The 20069-nt window shown below is 41.6% G+C and overlaps 1 protein-coding gene across 4 annotated transcripts in view; it reads right to left on the bottom strand.

The window, feature by feature from the left end:
* The window catches only part of LOC106564790 (son of sevenless homolog 1), a 74018-nt gene that overhangs the window by 44765 nt on the left and 9184 nt on the right, over positions 1 to 20069 (bottom strand). For all 4 annotated transcript variants that reach the window (XM_014131166.2, XM_014131167.2, XM_014131168.2 and 1 more), the window contains exons 2-7: positions 15215 to 15340; positions 8115 to 8246; positions 4024 to 4188; positions 1022 to 1231; positions 606 to 749; positions 360 to 470 (exon numbers count right to left, since the gene is read on the bottom strand). In XM_014131166.2, the coding sequence (XP_013986641.1) occupies positions 360 to 470; positions 606 to 749; positions 1022 to 1231; positions 4024 to 4188; positions 8115 to 8246; positions 15215 to 15340 (888 nt within the window). The remainder of the gene's footprint in view (positions 1 to 359; positions 471 to 605; positions 750 to 1021; positions 1232 to 4023; positions 4189 to 8114; positions 8247 to 15214; positions 15341 to 20069) is intronic.

Raw genomic sequence — 20069 nt, 5'->3', positions numbered from 1 at the left:
ATGGCCACCCCCAAAAAAGTTAATGAGAAAATGCTTCCAATTAAATTCACATGTAAATAGCGCGTGATTAATATTTGTAGTACACGATTAATTCCATTCCATCAGAGCAACTCATAACTTTGTTAAAACATAATTTGAATACATCAGTTGTTTACAATGGAGTAATCAAGTCTGACTTTTGGGGTTATGATAAGAGGTGGTCAGCGCGGGGCTGGGGGGGGTGTGGTCAGCGCGGGGCTGGGGGGGTGTGGTCAGCGCGGGGCTGGGGGGGTGTGGTCAGCGCGGGGCTGGGGGGGTGTGGTCAGCGCGGGGCTGGGGGGGTGTGGTCAGCGCGGGGCTGGGGGGGTGTGGCCTCTGACCTGGAGGTAGGAGGCAGCTCCCGGTTTAGACAGCTGGCTGAGGAAGTGATCGTGGAAGCCAGTCCGCAGAATGTCTTGAGCATACGTCTCATAGGGGTCGAAGGCCAGCTCCTGGAAATAAAAAAGAAAGATGTATCAAATATGAAATGTTGTGTTTTATTACAGTCGTGCTGCTGACAATGGCCACAGCCATAGAGTGTAAGTGGGGTCACACATGCATAACAATCCCCCCAACCACACACCCACCTCGGCCAGGTCTTCAAAGCAGCTGCCCACCAGCGGGTGTGGGCTCCCCTCGTCTGTCATCTCCACCGTGTCTTCAATGAGGCCCAGCAACTTGAGGGTGACCTCGTGGATGTCCACGATGCGGCTGAAGATGTTCTCCACATCCTGCAGGGGGTCGTAGAGAGAGGGGGAGAGAGAGCGAGAGAGGATGGGAGACAGGGAGAGAGTTGGGGGAAGAGAGAGAGAGTCATGTGAGAATAGGAGGACGGTGATGGAAAGATGGGTGGAAGGGGAGCAGAGTAATGCAGGAAGGTGGCAGTAGAGAAGTGAGAGCGGTGGTAAGAGGAGAGAAAAGGAGTGGAAAAAGGCCAGAGTCAAACAAAGTCCTGATGGAAGACCATAGATGTGTGTGCGAGTCTACCTCCATCACTACTCACATGGTGGGAGAAGTACACAGCGTTGGAGGCGATTGGCTCGCGGAACACCTTGATGATGAGGTTGAGGTCGCGCAGGTACTGTCGGACCTCAGCCATGAAGGTCTTGACCAGGTCGTAGTAGGTCTGCTCCTCGCTGGTGGACGGCTCCTCGTCCATCAGGGGGAAACCGCTGATGTCCTCCTCATCCTGGTGGAACATGTCCATCAGAACCTGGAGATGGGGGAATAGAAGCGGCCAGACATATTCTTACCAATTACTCAAAGAGTGTTACGGACCACTTTTTGCTCCCGAGTGGCGCAGCGGTCTAAGGCACTGCATCTCAGTGCAAGAGGCATCACTACAGTCTAGAGGTCGACCAATTAATCGGAATGGCCGATTAATTAGGGCCGATTTCAAGTTTTCAGAACTATCGGTATTTTTGGCCACCTATATATATATATTTTTTTAAACCTTTATTTAACTAGGCAAGTCAGTTAAAGAACACATTCTTATTTTCAATGACGGCCTAGGAACGGTGGGTTAACTGCCTTGTTCAGGGGCAGAACGACAGATTTTTACCTTGTCAGCTTGGGGATGCAACCTTACGTTAACTAGCCCAACGCTCTAACCACCTGCTTTACGTTGCCAAGGTAAGTTGCTAGCTAGCATTAAACTTACCTTAAAAAAAATGTATCAATCAATCATAAACACTAGTTAACTACACATGGTTGATGATATTACTAGTTTATCTAGCCTGTCCTGCTCTGCATATAATCCATGCGGTGCGCATTCGCGAAAAAGGACTGTCTTTGCTCCGACGTGTACCTAACCATAAACATCAATGTCTTTCTTAAAATCAATACACAAGTATATATTTTTAAACCTGCATATTTAGTTAATATTGCCTGCTAACATGAATTTCTTGTAACTAGGGAAAATATGTCACTTCTCTTGCAAACAGAGTCAGGGTATATGCAGCAGTTTGGGCCGCCTGGCTTGTTGCGAACTGTGAAGACTATCCTTCCTAACAAAGACAGCAGACTTCGCCAAACGGGGATGATTTAACAAAAGCGCATTTGCGAAAAAAAGCACAATCGTTGCACGACTGTACCTAACCATAAACATCAATGCCTTTCTTAAAATCAATACACAGAAGTATATATTTTTAAACCTGCATATTTAGCTAAAAGAAATCCAGGTTAGCAGGTAATATTAACCAGGTGAAATTGTGTCAGTTCTCTTGCATTCGTTGCACGCAGAATCAGGGTATACAGAATCTGTCTCATTGCGAACTAATTTGCCAGAATTTTACGGAACTATGAAATAACATTGTAGGTTGTGTGATGTAACAGGAATATTTAGACTTATGGATGCCACCCATTAGATAAAATACGGAACGGTTCCGTATGTCACTGAAAGAATAATGTTTTCGAGATGATAGGTCATTAATATGGTCAAATCCGGAAACTAAGGGTTATTATATTATAGTTAAGTCTATGATTTGATATTTGATAGAGCAGTCTGACTGAGCGGTGGTATATGGTTTAGAGAGAAATAGTCGACGCGTCATAATTCCTGTAATAACTTGCGGCTGAACTTGAAAGGGGTTCCTTCGTTATTTTCCCGTTCATGCCTTCCATAGAGAATGTCTTGATCTACTTCAAATAAGGTCTGTGTTTTGTGCTTAAACCGCCTCGGTGTTTTGATACCCGTGTAAATCTCACTAGGTAACATTTGTCAACATATTTTCATAAATCCACTCTACAATTTTTTTTTTAATCTTCGCTTATATTGATCAGAGTTATATCCTATGGATATCTACACAGTTATAAAATTGGCAAGGTGGTGTAAGCCTAAACCAAACACAGACCTTATTTTAAGTTAATCTAAAAATATCCTATGGAATAAATGAAGGAACCGCTTTTCAGATTTTGCTAGAAGGTGTCATGGGAATTATGACTCGCACTTTGGTAGTCAATTCTTACCATGCCCATTATTAAAAAAGGATTTCCTGCATATAAAAATTACAGTTTTTGTTTTCAGCATTCATCACAGGTAACTTAAACTCTATTTTTATTATTCAAACAGTTGAGAGTATTTGTCTCCTAAGCAGACTCTTCAGTATCGTTGTCACTTCAGGTGTGTGTGTGTGTGTGATATATATATATATAAAAAAAAAATCGGCAGCGGCTTTTTTGACCCTCCAATAATCGGTATCGGCGTTGAAAAATCAAAATCGGTCGACCTCTACTACAGTCCCTGGTTCGAATCCAGGCTGATCACATCCGGCCGTGATTGGGAGTCCCATAGTGCGCCGCACAATTGGCCCAGCATCATCCGGGTTTGGCCAAGGAAGGCTGTCATTGTAAATAAGAATTTCTTCTTAACTGACTTGCCTAGTTAATTAAAGGTGCAATAAAAATACAATTAATAGATTGAATAGTCACACAGAGAGGGACATCAGCATAGATACCAGGTTGGAGTCAATTCCATTTTAGTTCAGTCAATTCAGGGAGTAAACTGATATTCCAATTTTTTCAGTCATTTTCTGTAAAGAAAACATGGAATTTGAATTTCAGTTTACTTCCTGAATTGAAATGGATCCTGAGAGACCCAAGCTTAGAAACATGCATGTGAACGCACAGGCGAACAAAAGCGTGCACACATTCTCGCTCATTCAGCTGGCATTCTTCATCAGCTTACGTTCAGAAATGACCCTACGGACTCCAGCTTAAGTTGTATATTGGCCAGTCAGTGTGGTTCCTGAGACTTCTCACCATCTCACGCCACCAGCCATACTTAGGCCAACAACAACAATAGCATTTACAAGCCAATCTAATTTCAGTCATAGCAACATAAAAGGGGCAATCTGGGATTGGTACAGTCAATCTTGAAGAACACTACAAATTGTTAAATGGCACAGTGATGTCCTGCTGGGGGATCTCATAGTAGCTGATGTTGATGATCCTCTTCATAATGCATTACAACACACTGTGAAGCACAACACAGGTGTTTACTCTCACCTTATCGGCACACATGGCCACGGTGATGTCCTGCTGGGAGATCTCGTAGTGGCGGATGTTCCTCACGTAGTTCCCTGCCAGCTTCAGGATGTCTGCTGAGATGTACTCCAACACGGCCACGATGTACACCGACACCTGGTGGTCAATCTTGTACCCTAGTACCTCCTGAACAAGGGAGAGGGATTATGGGAAAATGAGTCCACTAGGTACACATATACCTACTGTGTTCCTGTACCCTAGTGCCTCCTGAACATGACCCAGAAAGAGAGGAATCATGGGTAAAAAGCAGGGTCAGTGTGGTTTGACTACTGTACAATCTGACCACCGTACTTTCAAACCAGTGGAAACGGTGCAGGCCTGAATGGTACACAGAGCGCAGAAAGTGCCGGGTAAGAATTCCTTTATGCGTTTTAGTTACATCATTGAACAGTAATTGGGCACAATAGGTACTTTAAATACTAATTAAGTCATGTAATACAGTTATGCAAGGCTCAGAATTGTATAACCGGTGTTCTTAAAATGTTGTCAATCAAGTAATTATGTTGTTGCTGCACATCAGTATGTGTATTTGTAAAACAAAGAGCACTACCACCTCATAGCAAAAAAAGGTCTAAAGAATATAGGTGGAATATTCTTATCAAGTATCCAATAAGAGACATGTTTTTAAAGTTTGCTTGGTCACTCATAAAGCATCTATATGGTTAGGTTCTTAGTTAGCATACTAAAATGTAAATCCTATCACTCCTTATTTAAAGGGGCAATAGGTGAAAGAATACAACAAAAACCTTTTGTATTCTTTAAGCATGGTCTAAATTAAGTAAATCTTTGCATCTCGGCCTCCTTGGAATTTTCCTTTTCATGGTTTGAGTGCGAGTACCCTTTGAACTCTACAGAGAACTCTACAGCCACCATTCATTCTAGCCTGAGCGCAAACCCTCATACTTTCTTTCAACATTTCTCCATAACCATCCTACAGCTTTTAACCAAAATGTGTTATTGATTCAACTGCATATTGCCCCTTTAATATCATCTAAATTAAAGTATTTGGCATGGGTGAATACATTTTGTTAAGCATCACAGGTTCATCATGGATTTTCAATAAGTGACCAATTCCACAAAACAGTTAAATGTCTCCCTCTATTGGTCAGTATAGGTACAGTGAGAAAAGTGGCCAATACTGCTCCTCGAGCTGTGTTCAGTAGGCACCGAAACAGAAAACATTTTGGACACAGAAAACACAAAATGTGTATTTTGTTTATTGAGTCATGTTAAAAGCGGTTCAATGAATCCTTTGTCTGTTTCATAACATTTTATCTTAAGTGTAGAGCACAATTCCTCCTTTGGTCGCCTTTCCTTCCAGTTCTCTGCTGCCAATGACAGGAACGAATTGCAAAAATCACTGAAGCTGGAGACGCATATCTCCCTCACTAACTTTAAGTATCAGTTGTCAGAGCAGCTTACAGATCATTGCACCTGTACATAGCCCATCTGTAAATATCCCACCCAACTACCTCATCCCTATATTGTCATTTATTTATTTTTGCTACTTTGCACCCCAGTATCTCTACTTGCACATCTATCACTCCAGTGATTAATTGCTAAATTGTAATTATTTCGCCACTATGGCCTATTTATTGCCTTACCTCGTTTGTACAAACTGTATATAGACAGTTTTTTAAGATATCAGTAACTGGGCCCTGTTCAGGAGGATGTAACGTTAAAACACTTTCAGATATATTGTGTAGAACAGCTAGAATGGATTAATAAATGAATACATGACAGACAGTCCTATTTGCAACATTCAGGACTTTTTACCATGCCCTCAGAAAGTACTCACACCCCTTGACTTTTTCCACATTTTGTTGAATTTTGATTGTGTCACTGATCAATACACAACACCCCATAGCATCAAAGTGGAATTATGTTTTTAGAAATGTTTACATATTAATTAAAAAAAATCAAAGCTGTAATGTCTTGAGTCAATAAGTATTTAACCCTTCTGTTATGGCAAGCCTAAATAAGTAAAAATGTGCTTAACAAGTCACATAATAAGTTGCATGGACTCACTGTGTGCAATAATAGTGTTTAATATGATTTTGAAATGACTACCCCATCTCTGTCCCCACACATACAATTAGTAAGGTCCCCCAGTCGAGCAGTGAATTTGAAGCACAGATTCAACCAAAGACCAGCAAGGTTTTCCAATGGTTCGCAAAGAAGGGCACCTATTGGTAGATGGGTAAAATAAAAATATAAAGCAGACATTGAATATCCCTATGAGCATGGTGCAGTTATTAATTACACTTAGAATGGTGTATCAATACACACAGTCACTACAAAGATAGAGGCATCCTTCCTAACTCAGTTGCCGGAGAAGAAGGAAACCGTTCAGGGATTTCACCATGAGGCCAACTGTGATTTTAAAACAGTTACAGAGTTTAATGGCTGTGATAGGAGATAACTGAGGATGGATCAACATTGTAGTTACTCCACAATACTAACCTAAATGACAGAGCGAAAAGGAAGCCTGTACAGAATAGAAATTTTCAAAAACATGCATCCGGTTTGCAGTAAGGCACTAAAGTAATACTGCACACAATGTTTGCAAAGAAATGAACTTTATGTCCTGAATACAAAGCGTTATGTTTTAGGCAAATCCAACACATCACTAAGTACCACTCTCCATATTTTCAAGCACGGTGGTGGCTGCATCATGTTAGGGGTATGCTCATCTCGGGCAAGGACTTGGGAGATTTTTGGGGATAAAAAGAGTATAGCAATATAGCTAAGCACAGGCAAAATCCTAGAGGAAAACTTGCTTCAGTCTGCTTTCCAACAGACACTGGGAGACAAATTCACCTTTCATAAGCCCAAATATACACTGAAGCTGCTTAGCAAGACGACATTGCATGTTCCTGAGTGGCCTAGTTACAGACCGATTTTCAAGCTGATTTTGACAAGACTTGAAAATGTCTGTCTAGCAATGATCAACAACCAACTTGACAGCGCTTGGAGAATTTTTTGAATAATGGGCAAATATTGTACAATCCAGATGACTCACCGCTGACTTACCCAGAAAGACTCACCGCTGTAATCGCTGCCAAAGGTAATTCTAACAAGTATTGACTCAGGGGGTTGAATACTAATCTAATCAAGATATGATTATAAAAAAAAATTACTTTGACATTAGTATTTTGTGTAGATCCCTCACAACATATGAAAAATGTTTTGGGGAAAAAAAGTCAAGGAGTGTGAATACTTTTTCTGAAGGCACTGTACATCACTGAATACACCCAGCTGTTTCCTCAGAGTGGTTCACAGCCTGACTAATGTACTTGGCGCTGAAGACCGAAGCTACATCCTGACCTTACAGGTCCCTTCATTATGATTGGTCTAGCCACCAGGGTCATGTTCAGTAGGCACAAAACGTTTTAAAACAGCAATGTACTACCTGAAATCAGGGTCCAACTGTTAACTTTTTCTTTGTAAATGTATTAGGGTCATGCAGGGCCTAGGTTGATATGCTTGGTCTGTATATATTCAGCTCGTAATAGGCTACATTTGGTTATTATGGTATGTACTGTATTAAAAAACAAATATAATTTAGCAATGTAGACATTGTATTATTTTTGCTAGTATGTTCACTATTGAAGTTTTACTTTTGTAAACCACTTTCCCTAAAATAATTAAGCATAGTGAGTAGATTGATGAGCTCTTCTTTTTACTCTGGACAGCTCACGTGTGCCATGTGAAGGCATCAACTCATGTAGTGCGAGTGCTCAAGAAGTTCTGACTTGCGAGGAGCGTGGTTGAATTAACGGCCAATCATTTTGCTCAAATACAAATAGCATGACTTTTCAGTGTGTAGTTTTCAATGATTTTCAATAGCAGACTGCGACACAGCAGGTAAACTGGAACGACAAAATGCGCTGAGAAGATACTGCCCCAACATGTTTTTACTGGCCAGCGGGCCATCATTAATGTCGGATCCTGCTGAAAGTGTCCAGTAAGAAACGTTCATTTTCGCTTTCCATTTCAAATTGCTTTGCCCTACTGAACATGACCCAGAGACATTTGGGATTATGGGTTACCTTGAGCAGCGGGTGGATCTTATCCACCGGCAGGGCCAAAGGATTCCTCCTCTTCCTCTTTTCGATGGCCGCCTGGGCGTCGGCGATAGCCCACTTATCGATAGGGTGAGGGAAACTCTTCTGCACTCGCTCCTGAGGGGAGAAAAGGAGGGAAGGAGTGAGGGAGATTGAGACCTCTTCAATAGTGCAATACTTTTGACCAGAGCCCTATGGGCCCTTGTCAAACGTAGTGGACTACATAGGGAATAGGGTGCCATTTGGGCTGCAGTCAGGCCTTATCTCTTATTTACTTGAATAACATATTTCCTGTTCCTCTGTTGATGCTGCATCCATAGGCAAAGCAAACATGCCCCCTCCTCTTTCAATCTGCCCTATGACACTTGACATAAGCATTTCCATGCATTCACCATTGTTTTATTGTCGCAGACGTTTCACATGGGACTTTTCCCTTAAAAAGGGATATCTAACAGGTTATGTCAATGGGAGGACGGGTACATGACATGTACATGTCAAGTGTCATGTCACTTCTGCTGCAGGCACTACCAGGATGTCCCTCCCTTGACGTATGAGTTAGGCTAAGAGTTACTGTAACCCTTTAAAAAAGGGTGAGAACTACACAATACATCCACAGTTAACGGAGGACATCTTCATAAGCACTACATACAAAGTCATAAGCGCTTATGTCAACAACTTCAAGTTGACATAGGCTTTCTGAGGCCTAGGCATTACAAAATGTTTGTGTTGTATATGAGGGAATCAAACATTTATGTTGTGCTTACAAAGGTATTAAGGAGCTCTTTATGAATGCGTTATGTAGTCCTTATGTAGGGAACATACATAGTACACAAACAATACAAATTTCCCGCAATCCGTTGGATTCAATGGGTCACAAATTACAATATACACAAGCACAAAGGAGTGTGGTCAGTCACCAACCCAGGCAGGTCAAGGGTTAAAGTTCACACAGACAGGGTCACAGGGAGAGGTCAACAGAAAGAGAGAACACAGAACTAAGGGAGGAGTAAATATGGTAAAAAGAGACCTTTTACGGCCATGGACCGTAAAAAGCACCTCCGGATTTCACGTGATCCGTCTGCTCGCAAAAAATGAGTCAAGGTGGAGAAAACAAAAACAAGAAGTGAAAACAGGTTGGCCATCTAAAACATGGACTGAACAAAGCAAGATTTCAGATGTTTTCTGCATTCGCTCATTTCAGTTATCATTGCAGGAAAGCAAAAAGCAACATAGTGTGATGATGCGCAAGAAAACGTTCTATTGTTCAATGACATAAAACCAAACAAGATATGAGAATGTTGTGAGTTCTGTTCAAATGATTGTCAAAGCAATATGAGTAAAAATACATGTCCGTAAATAGCTTAACTTTTCTACCTGTCACTTTGGGTAAATGGATTGTATTTGTAACAATTACAAATGGATGAAAACTGAGTTTTATCTCAGTGCAAAACAAACCGTCTAAAGTACACCATGACCTGAGCTTAAAAGAAATTAACTTCACAAACACTGATCATTTCCCCTTTTTGGGTGGGCACATAAAATCAACATCCTCTTTTTCTACAACCCTGACTTCACCAGCTGTCAATAAAAAGTGTGTCTGCTACAGAATAAAATGAAGCGAAATGCTATGCTGTGACTGTGAGGGACATTAAAAGTGGCAATCAGCAGTAGAAACAATAAAGTGGACTCCCCGCCCCGGTAAAAAGCTGAGGGATGGGGCTAGAGAAATGTAACCAACCAAATTCATAGACAGCGCTATGGATGCAAGGACTGGCCATCGATGATATCAACATTATAGTTTTAACCATGTTTTGAGGGTATATAGTGTTTGTTTACAAACATTGGCGTAAAACAAGCTTATATTTTGGCTTCTGATAGGGTACGACAGTTGAACTAAGCTCATGAAGCATTTATAAATTATATTCTTCAAGAATCAATACGTACAAATCATAAATTTAAGTCCCAAAATTGATGTATACGGAACCAAAATATAAAAAACTTAACTTAACAATTTATACGATTGTACTGAGTCACAGTTCATAAAAGGAAAATCAGCCAATTAAAATAAATTAAATCAGGCCCTAATCTATAGAGTTCACATGACTGGGAATACAGATATGCATCTGTGGGTCAAAGATGCCTTAAAAACAATGGTAGGGGCGTGGATCAGAAAACCTGTCAGTATCTGGTGTGACCACCATTTGTCTCATGCAGCGCGACACATCTCCTTCACATAGAGTTTATCAGGCTGTTGATTGTGGCCTGTGGAATGTTGTCCCACTCCTCTTCAATGGCTGTGCAAAGTTGTTGGATATTGACGGGAACTGGAACACACTGTCGTACACGTTAATCCAGAGCATCCCAAATGTGCTCAACAGGTGACATGTCTTGTATTCAGGCCATGGAAGAACTGGGACATGTTCAGCTTCCAGGAATTGTGTTCAGATCCTTACGACATGGGGCCGTGGATTATCATGTTGAAAGCACTCCACACTGCCCTTTCCCACCTGGACAAATGGAACACCTATGTGAGAATGCTGTTCATTGACTATAACTCAGCGTTCAATACCATAGTGCACACAAAGCTCATCACTAAGCTAAGGACCCTGGGACTAAACACCCTCTGCAACTGGATCCTGGAATTCCCTATGAGCGGCCCTCAGGTGGTAAGGGTAGGCAACAAAACATCTGCCACACTGATCCTCAACACGGGGGCCCCTCAGGGGTGCGTGCTTAGTCCTCTCCTGTTCACCCACAACTGTGTGGCCAGGCACGACTCAAACACCATCATTAAGTTTGCTGATGACAGTGGTAGGCCTGATCACCTACAACGATGAGACAGTCTATAGGGAGGAGGTCAAAACAACAACCTCTCCCTCAATGTGAGCAAGACAAAGGAGCTGATCGTGGACAACATCGACGGGGCTGTAATGGAGCAGGTCGAGAGTTAAGTTCCTTGGTGTCCACATCCCCAACAAACTATCCTGGTCCAAACACACCAAGACAGTCGTGAAGAGGGCACGGCAACACCTATTCCCCCTCAGGAGATTGAAAAGACTTGGCATGGGTCCTCAGAACCTCAAAAGGTTCTACAGCTGCACCATCAAGAGCATCCTGACTGGTTGCATCACCGCCTGGTATGGCAACTGCTCGGCATCCGACCGTAAGGCGCTACAGAGGGTAGTGCGTACGGCCCAGTACATCACAGGGGCCAAGCTTCCTGCCATCCAGGACCTATATACCAATCACCCAAGTCATAGAGAGTGCTCTCTGCTACTGCATGGCAAGTGGTACCGGAGCGCCAAGTCTAGGTCCAAAAGGCTCCTTAACAGCTTCTAGCAGCAAGCCATAAGACTGCTGAACAATTAATCCAATGGCCACCCAGACTAATCACTTTACCCCTACCTACATGTACAAATTACCTCGCCTAACCTGTAGCCCTGCACATTGACCTGGTACCGGTACCCCGTGTATATAGCCTTGTTATTGTTATTTTATAATAAAAAAATGTATATATGTTTTTTTAACTGTATTTCTGGAAGTGCATTGTTGGTTAAAACCTCTTACATCTAGACGTTCCGCTAGCGGAACACCTGCTCCAATATCCAATGATACATAAAGAAGTGGATGGCTGCAAACTTTCTACTTTTAAACTCGGACAAAACAGAGATGCTTGTTCTAGGTCCCAAGAAACAAAGAGATCTTCTGTTGAATCTGACAATTAATCTGGATGGTTGTACAGTCGTCTCAAATAAAACTGTGAAGGACCTCGGCGTTACTCTGGACCCTGATCTCTCTTTTGAAGAACATATCAAGACTGTTTCAAGGACAGCTTTTTTCCATCTACGTAACATTGCAAAAATCAGAAATTTTCTGTCCAAAAATGACGCAGAAAAATTAATCCATGCTTTTGTTACTTCTAGGCTGGACTACTGCAATGCTCTACTTTCCGGCTACCCGGATAAAGCACTAAATAAACTTCAGTTAGTGCTAAATACGGCTGCTAGAATCCTGACTAGAACCCAAAAATGTGATCATATTACTCCAGTGCTAGCCTCCCTACACTGGCTTCCTGTTAAGGCAAGGGCTGATTTCAAGGTTTTACTGCTAACCTACAAAGCATTACATGGGCTTGCTCCTACCTATCTTTCCGATTTGGTCCTGCCGTACATACCTACACGTACGCTACGGTCACAAGACGCAGGCCTCCTAATTGTCCCTAGAATTTCTAAGCAAACGGCTGGAGGTAGGGCTTTCTCCTATAGAGCTCCATTTTTATGGAATGGTCTGCCTACCAATGTGAGAGACGCAGACTCAGTCTCAACCTTTAAGTCTTTACTGAAGACTTATCTCTTCAGTAGGTCCTATGATTAAGTATAGTCTGGCCCAGGAGTGTGAAGGTGAACGGAAAGGCTGGAGCAACGAACCGCCCTTGCTGTCTCTGCCTTGCCGGTTCCCCTCTTTCCACTGGGATTCTCTGCCTCTAACCCTTTTACAGGGGCTGAGTCACTGGCCTACTGGTGTTCTTCCATGCCGTCCATGGGAGGGGTGCGTCACTTGAGTGGGTTGAGTCACTGACGTGGTCTTCCTGTCTGGGTTGGCGCCCCCCCTTGGGTTGTGCCATGGCGGAGATCGTTGTGGGCTATACTCGGCCTTGTCTTAGGACGGTAAGTTGGTGGTTGGAGACATCCCTCTAGTGGTGTGGGGGCTGTGCTTTGGCAAAGTGGGTGGGGTTATATCCTGCCTGTTTGGCCCTGTCCGGGGTATCATCGGATGGGGCCACAGTGTCTTCTGATCCCTCCTGTCTCAGCCTCCAGTATTTATGCTGCAGTAGTTTATGTGTCGGGGGCTAGGGTCAGTCTGTTACATCTGGAGTATTTCTCTTGTCTTATCCGGTGTCCTGTGTGTATTTAAATATGCTCTCTCTAATTCTCTCTTTCTCTCTTTCTGTCTTTCTCTCGGAGGACCTGAGCCCTAGGACCATGCCTCAGGACTACCTGGTATGACTCCTCCTTGCTGTCCCCAGTCCACCTGGCCGTGCTGCTGCTCCAGTTTCAACTGTTCTGCCTGCGGCTATGGAACCCTGACCTGTTCACCGGACGTGCTTGTTGCACCCTCGACAACTACTATGATTATTATTATTTGACCATGCTGGTCATTTATGAACATTTTAACATTTTGACCATGTTCTGTTATAATATCCACCCTGCACAGCCAGAAGAGGACTGGCCACCCCTCATAGCCTGGTTCCTCTCTAGGTTTCTTCCTAGGTTTTTGGCCTTTCTAGGGAGTTTTTCCTAGGGAGTTTTTCCTAGCCACCGTGCTTCTTTCACATGCTTTGCTTGCTGTTTGGGGTTTTAGGCTGGGTTTCTGTACAGCACTTTGAGAATATCAGCTGATGTACGAAGGGCTATATAAAAATAAATTTGATTTTGATTTTGATTTGATCTGATTAAGATCATCAAAGGTTAGTGCTGCATTTAGCTGTGGTTTGGGTTTATGTGACATTATATGCTAGCTTGAAAAATGGGTGTCTGATTATTTCTGGCTGGGTACTCTGCTGACATAATCTAATGTTTTGTTTTCGTTGTAAAGCCTTTTTGAAATCGGACAGTGTGGTTAGATTAACGAGAGTCTTGTCTTTAAAATGGTGTAAAATAGTCATATGTTTGAAAAATTGAAGTTTTTGCATTTTTGAGGTATTTGAATATCGCGCCACGGGATTACACTGGCTGTTGAGTAGGTGGGACGCGTCCCACGTAGCCCATAGAGGTTAAGGGCTTGTAAGTAAGAATTTCACAATAAGGTCTACACATGTTGTATTCGGCGCATGTGACAAATACAATTTGATTTGATTTAACAATGGGCCTCAGGATCTCGTCACGGTATATCTCTGTGCATTCAAATTGCTATCGATAAATGCAATTGTGTCACCCTGGTGAAGACGGCGACCACGCAGATGAGCTTCCCTGAGACGTTTTCTGACAGTTTGTGCAGAAATTCTCCGTTGTGCAAACCCAAAGTTTCATCAGCTTTGCGGGCGGCTGGTCTCAGACTATCCCGCAGCTGAAGAAGCCGGTTGTGAAGGTCCTGGGCTGGCATGGTTACACGTGGTCTGCGGTTGTGAGGCCGGTTGGACGTACTGCCAAATACTCTAAAACGACATCGGGGCGGCTTATGGTAGAGAAATGAACATTCAATTCTCTGGCAAAAGCTCTGGTGGACATTCCTGCTGTTAGAATGCCAATTGCACGCTCCCTCAAAATTTGAAACATCTATGGCATTGTGTTGTGTGACAAAACTGCACATTTTAGAGTGGCTTTTTATTGTCCCCAGCACAAGGTGCACCTATGTAATGATCATGCGGTTTAATCAGCTTCTTGATATCCCTCACCTGTCAGGTGGATGGATTATCTTGACAAAGGAGAAATGCTCACTAACAGGGATGTAAACAAATTGTTGCACAGAATTTGAGAGAAATATGCTTTGGAAAATGTCTGGGATCTTTTATTTCAGCTCATGAAACATGGGACCAACACTTTACATGTTGCGTTTATATTTTTGTTCAGTGTAGAAAATGCTGATTGCCCCTTTAAGTAGAAGTAGCCCCCGTCACTGGTCAAGGGTCAGTTAATTTCCCAGACGATAGGTTACATGAGAGGATCAGGGGTACAGTGGTCTGATCCTAGACCTGTGATTTAGAGGCAACGTCTACCTCGCCACAGTTCATTGATTTGTTGTTGATGCACTGAGGGACTCCAAAAGGGAAGGCCTGCTCACTGTTTTTCTGCTTCCAAACGGGATCTTTTAATAATACAGCTTAGACAACACAATCACAACGATTCAACTTAATTGTGATTGAAATGTTGTGATTTTATCACCTGGACCTAAGCTTCAGTAAAAGATTTGAGGGCAAAACAACACTGAGCACACATTCCCTTTTTCTCTATGTAAAGGACCTTTTTGTCCAAAACTCCTGTTACTGCTTTGGAAGTGTGTAAAACCCCTCTGTTTACACTCTGTAAAAAAGGGGTCAACAAGGTTTTAGGTCCAGACACTGTTGCACTATTGACGGAGATCCTCACCTCCACGTCCTGCACGCTGCGTGGCTGTGCCTGGCAGAGCATGCTGAGCAGCAGCAGGATCAGCTCCTCGATGTACTGCAGCGCATCCTCCTGGGACGACAGTTTGGGATGTACCTGGCTCAGCACCTTCACAGAGAGAGATGTGTATTAGTTCAGTATGAGCTGATTTAAAAAAAAAAAAAAACGTTTTAAAAGGTTGGATTGGTAGAATACGTGGTAAACATGTATTAGTTCAGTATAGGTTGAGTTGATTATCTTTACACTTCATTTTTTTTATATACTGTTAAAAAGCTCGAGGTGCATCTGGCTCAGCACCTTTACACAGAAACTAAGAGAGATGTGGCTTGGCTACTAGTTCAGTATAGATTCCCACGGGGCCCAAACTGGTTGAATCAATGGTGTTTCCATGGAATAGAATCAACTTGGAAAAATGAATCAACGTAAGGGAATTTAGAGACATTTTGTAATTTTTTCACCCAACTTTGAACCTAAATCCAATGACACAGTTAAAATGTTTGTCGATTCCACGTTAGTTGAAAACTCAATCAAATGTAAATCAAAACTAGACGTTGAAGTGACGTCTATGTTTAAAAAAACCTTGGGGTGCAACTGGAGAGATATTTTCTAGTGTAGTATAGTTTCACACTTAGTCCCTTTTCAGCCAATTTTTTGTGCCGTGTGAACACTCCAAAGGAACTTTGACCCCTCAAAAGAGCACACGAAGCAAACCAAGCGGAGACCATCGCGAGAGGTGGTCCGAATTCGGTTTGCTTGAATTCCGTGGTTTGGTTCTCTTTTTTAGAGCAATGTGAACAAAGCTCCCCAAGTTTGCTTGTCATTATTTCCGCACCACACACTAGACTCCTGCAACACTATTTCCTCTGCCATAAGCCCTCACATTGGTGCCACAAAAGAGAGAAGATGAAGTAACCCTTTACTTGACCCGTAGAGTCATAACACATTATTGCACAGTCATAACCATGTCATGTCCTAACAGTTGACATAACACTGTCATGACACATATTTAGACCTGTTGTGACTGTTATTTTATGGCTGTTATGAAACCTACATAAGAGTGGAAGGGAAACTTCTTGGCAGAGAAATAAACTTATTTGAATAAATGTGGGTTCTGACACTTCAGGCTAGGGTCCTTTTTCCTCAATTTCCGCTTGACTGATGTGACCAAAGTAAACTGCCTGTTGCTCAGGCCCTGAAGCCAGGATATGCCTATAATTGGTACCATTGGAAAGAAAACACATTTCGAAGTTTGTTAAAATGTTAAAATAATGTAGGAGACTATAAAACAATAGATATGGTTGGAGAAAATCCAAAGAAAAACCAACTGGAAATTATTTTTTTGAGAGCCCATGCTTTTACAATGGAAAGTATAGGGAAATAATTAAATCTAGCTCCCAGTATGCAATTCCTATGTCTTCCACTGGGTGTCAGCCCTCTATGTTCAAGGTTTCAGGCTTGTTTCTTCCAAAACGAAAAAGAATCAGTTTTAATACTGGGACACACTATTGGAAATTCGTGTTTGGGCGCACAAGGAAGACAAGACGCACCTGTTAATATCGGTTTCCTATTGAACATACTTCTTTCCGTATGAAATATTATAGTTTGATTACATTTTAGGGTATCTGAGGAGTCAATAGAAACGTATTTTGACTTGTTTTAACAAAGTTTATGGGTAGATTTTTGGATTCCTTTCTCTGCATGTTGAACGAGTGGATTACTCAAATCGATGGCGCCAACTAAACAGACTTTTTGGGATATAAAGAAAGATTTTATCTAACAAAACAACACTACATGTTATAGCTGGGACCCTTTGGATGTCAAATCAGAGGAAGATTATCAAAAAGTAAGTGAATATTTAATCGCTATTTGTGAATTTATGAAACCTGTGCCGGTGGATAAATATTTTGATTTGGGGCACCGTCCTCAAACAATCGCATGGCATGCTTTCGCTGTAATGGCTACCTTAAATCAGACAGTGCAGTTAGATTAACAAGATTTAAGCTTTCAACCGATATAAGACACTTGTATGTACCTACATGTTTAATATCCATAATTTGTATGATTATTTATTTGAATTGCGCGCCGTCCAGTTCACCCTGAAGTTGCGGGACGCCTATCCCAGAGTTGTTTTAAGTAGGTGTCATAACCAGCCACATAATAACGCACTATATGTCACAACAGGTGTAAATATATTGGTTATGACAGCTGTTATGACATGTGACATGGTTATAACACATTATGACACGGTCATGACACTGGGTGTCAAGTAAAGTGTTACAGAAGATGATTTGCAGATTCATGGAAAAAAATAAGTGCTGTTCTTGGACACCGATTAGCGATTGTCAAGGACGCACAGAAATTCCAAATGTGTGGAGTTTTTATTCAGATTATTTGTTTGCAATATGTGATCTATAGGCTAAAATAGCTTCATACGACATTTATTCGATTGTGGGGTTTGAAGAGTGAGAGAAGAGAACATACTTGGTGAAAATCAAAACCTGGGGTGCAAAACACTCTCTCAAAGGGGCAGTAGCCTACATTCAGTATACAATTTTCAATTACAGCATTATTTAATCCGCAGTTATTCTTCTATTTATTCTGTTACAAATAATATTTACATGTTAATAGTATCTTCTGATTGAATTTAGTTAAAAGATTATACATAATTGCAATCTATTAGCTTACAAAATGTATGTAGACAGTGGTGTTAAGTACTTAAAGGAAAGGTTCACCTATTTTGAATGCTATATTGTTTTTGTGCATCTCCGAGTGATGTTCTATCGATACCCTGGGTGATTTCATGTGTATCGGAGTTATTGGCGTTCAAGCAGGCAGAATCCGGACGGTATGACGTAGCACTGTGACAAAGTTGCACTCACTACACTGGAAGGTAATAGGAATACAACCTTCAAATCGCAAAAACATCTACCAACCTACTGCCTATGTCTAGTGTTTGATTTAAAGCCAACCATGGGCCGTGTTCAAGGAGTTTAGGTCTATGTTATGATGTGCATGTTCTGCAAGAAAAAATAAAAAAATAAAATAAACAGGGATTTCTCATTTGGACCACTCGAAAACAGACAGAATACAATAATAGTCAAGCTTTCAACCGATATATATCTACCACTATATATATATATATATATTTTTTTTTTATGTTTTATTTTTTATTGTGCCTTCTGGTTTGCTTTAAGGAATTTGAAATGATTTATACTTATTTTTAATACTTAAGTATATTTTAGCAATTACATTTACTTTTGATACTTACGTATATTTAAAACAAAATACTTTTACTCAAGTAGTTTTTTACTGGGTGACTGACTTTTACTTGAGTGTTTTTCTATTAAGGTATCTTTACTTTTACTCAAGTATGACAATTTGGTACTTTTTCCACCATTGTAAGTAGGTATATCTAGCTGTCTGATCAATTCTGATGGAATGGCTTATCCTGCACTTTGTAAAAACCCAGAGTGCATACAGGGAATGTTGGAAAAAGCTTTTGGATCCTTTCTAAACTTAGCAAATGTGAATACAAAGAGGACTCGGACCACAAAATTGGTCAAGTTAACTGGCAAGAGAGTTGAGTCCTCATTCAAAGGCAAGGGCAGTGTGAATACAAAGAGGATTTAGTTAATTAGATTTTTTTTTTGCCCCGGAGTTCGCGTTAAAGAGGACTATGAGAAAATACCCTTCGTAAAAATAAAATAAACAGGGATTTCTCATTTGGACCACTCGAAAACAGACAGAATACAATAATAGTCAACTTTTTACTGAAAGTAGGCTAGACTTCACAGTCTCAGAGATACTCAGAGATAGGATGCGGTGGAATATAATGTAAAGAACAAAAAAGACAAATATGCTTGTAGTGTGGCTCCCCTTTAGAAATGGCCTCTAGATATGCATTTGCAAATTGCAACACAGCCCACTAGTATTAGGCATACCAGATTAAATGCAAATTCAGAGTGCTGTGTTCATCAGTACCTAGCCTACTCAAACACATTCTTACTCTGGATAGGCCCATCTGCATTCCAGTCAAGTGCACTCCATCATAACAGTCAAGTCACTGTATAGAAAGACCTACATGAGGAGTTCTTGCAGAACATGCACATCATAATATAGACCTAAAACTCCTTGAACACAGCCCATGGTTGGCTTTAAATCAAACAAGACATAGGCTACATGATTATTGATGAAAGCTATTTTCCAAGTCAATTCATATATTTCAAGCAGGAAATTGCTATTTAAGAACTCATTATCTCAAACTAATTTTGTGTTGACTACTGCCGAACTTGTGCCCACTTCATGCAGTCACTCAAACAGTGACAAACATGGCTAGAAAAAGAGATGACCAGTGATGAAGGGTTGTCGCTACAAACATAACTATAAAGACACATTACTCTAACGTTGAGGCCTACCTTTTGGTCCTGCATCTCCTAACCATCATCCATTGAGTTGGTACAAGACAATACATCAATCTTAACTTTATGGCTGGTAATGGGTCAAATACATTAGGGGAAAAGTACACAATTAGGCTACTTGAGTTGAGGTTGGAATAAGCATACATTTGCGGTTGTAGCTCGTGGAGTGGGACTACTGCCTCTAAAGCTGTGTCCCTGGTTACTGACTGAGCCCAGTGACGAGAGCACAGCATAGACACTCCGGTCTCCTCAGTTCGCCTCGCCAGCCGAGGCCTCCTATCAGAGCATGACTAAGCAAGCTCTAAGAGTCTATACTCCCCTCCTCCTCTTAGAGAGGGCACGGTCTCTACTCAACTCGGCAGCTCCTCAGAGGCAGAGTGAGGAGAGTTAGAAAGGGAGAGAGTAAGTGTGAGCGAGAG

This window comes from Salmo salar, chromosome ssa12 (genome assembly GCF_905237065.1).
Source record: "Salmo salar chromosome ssa12, Ssal_v3.1, whole genome shotgun sequence".
Taxonomy (NCBI): Eukaryota; Metazoa; Chordata; class Actinopteri; order Salmoniformes; family Salmonidae; genus Salmo; species Salmo salar.
The sequence above is the reverse complement of the archived record's forward strand: the minus strand, read 5'-3'. Positions and strand labels throughout refer to the sequence as shown.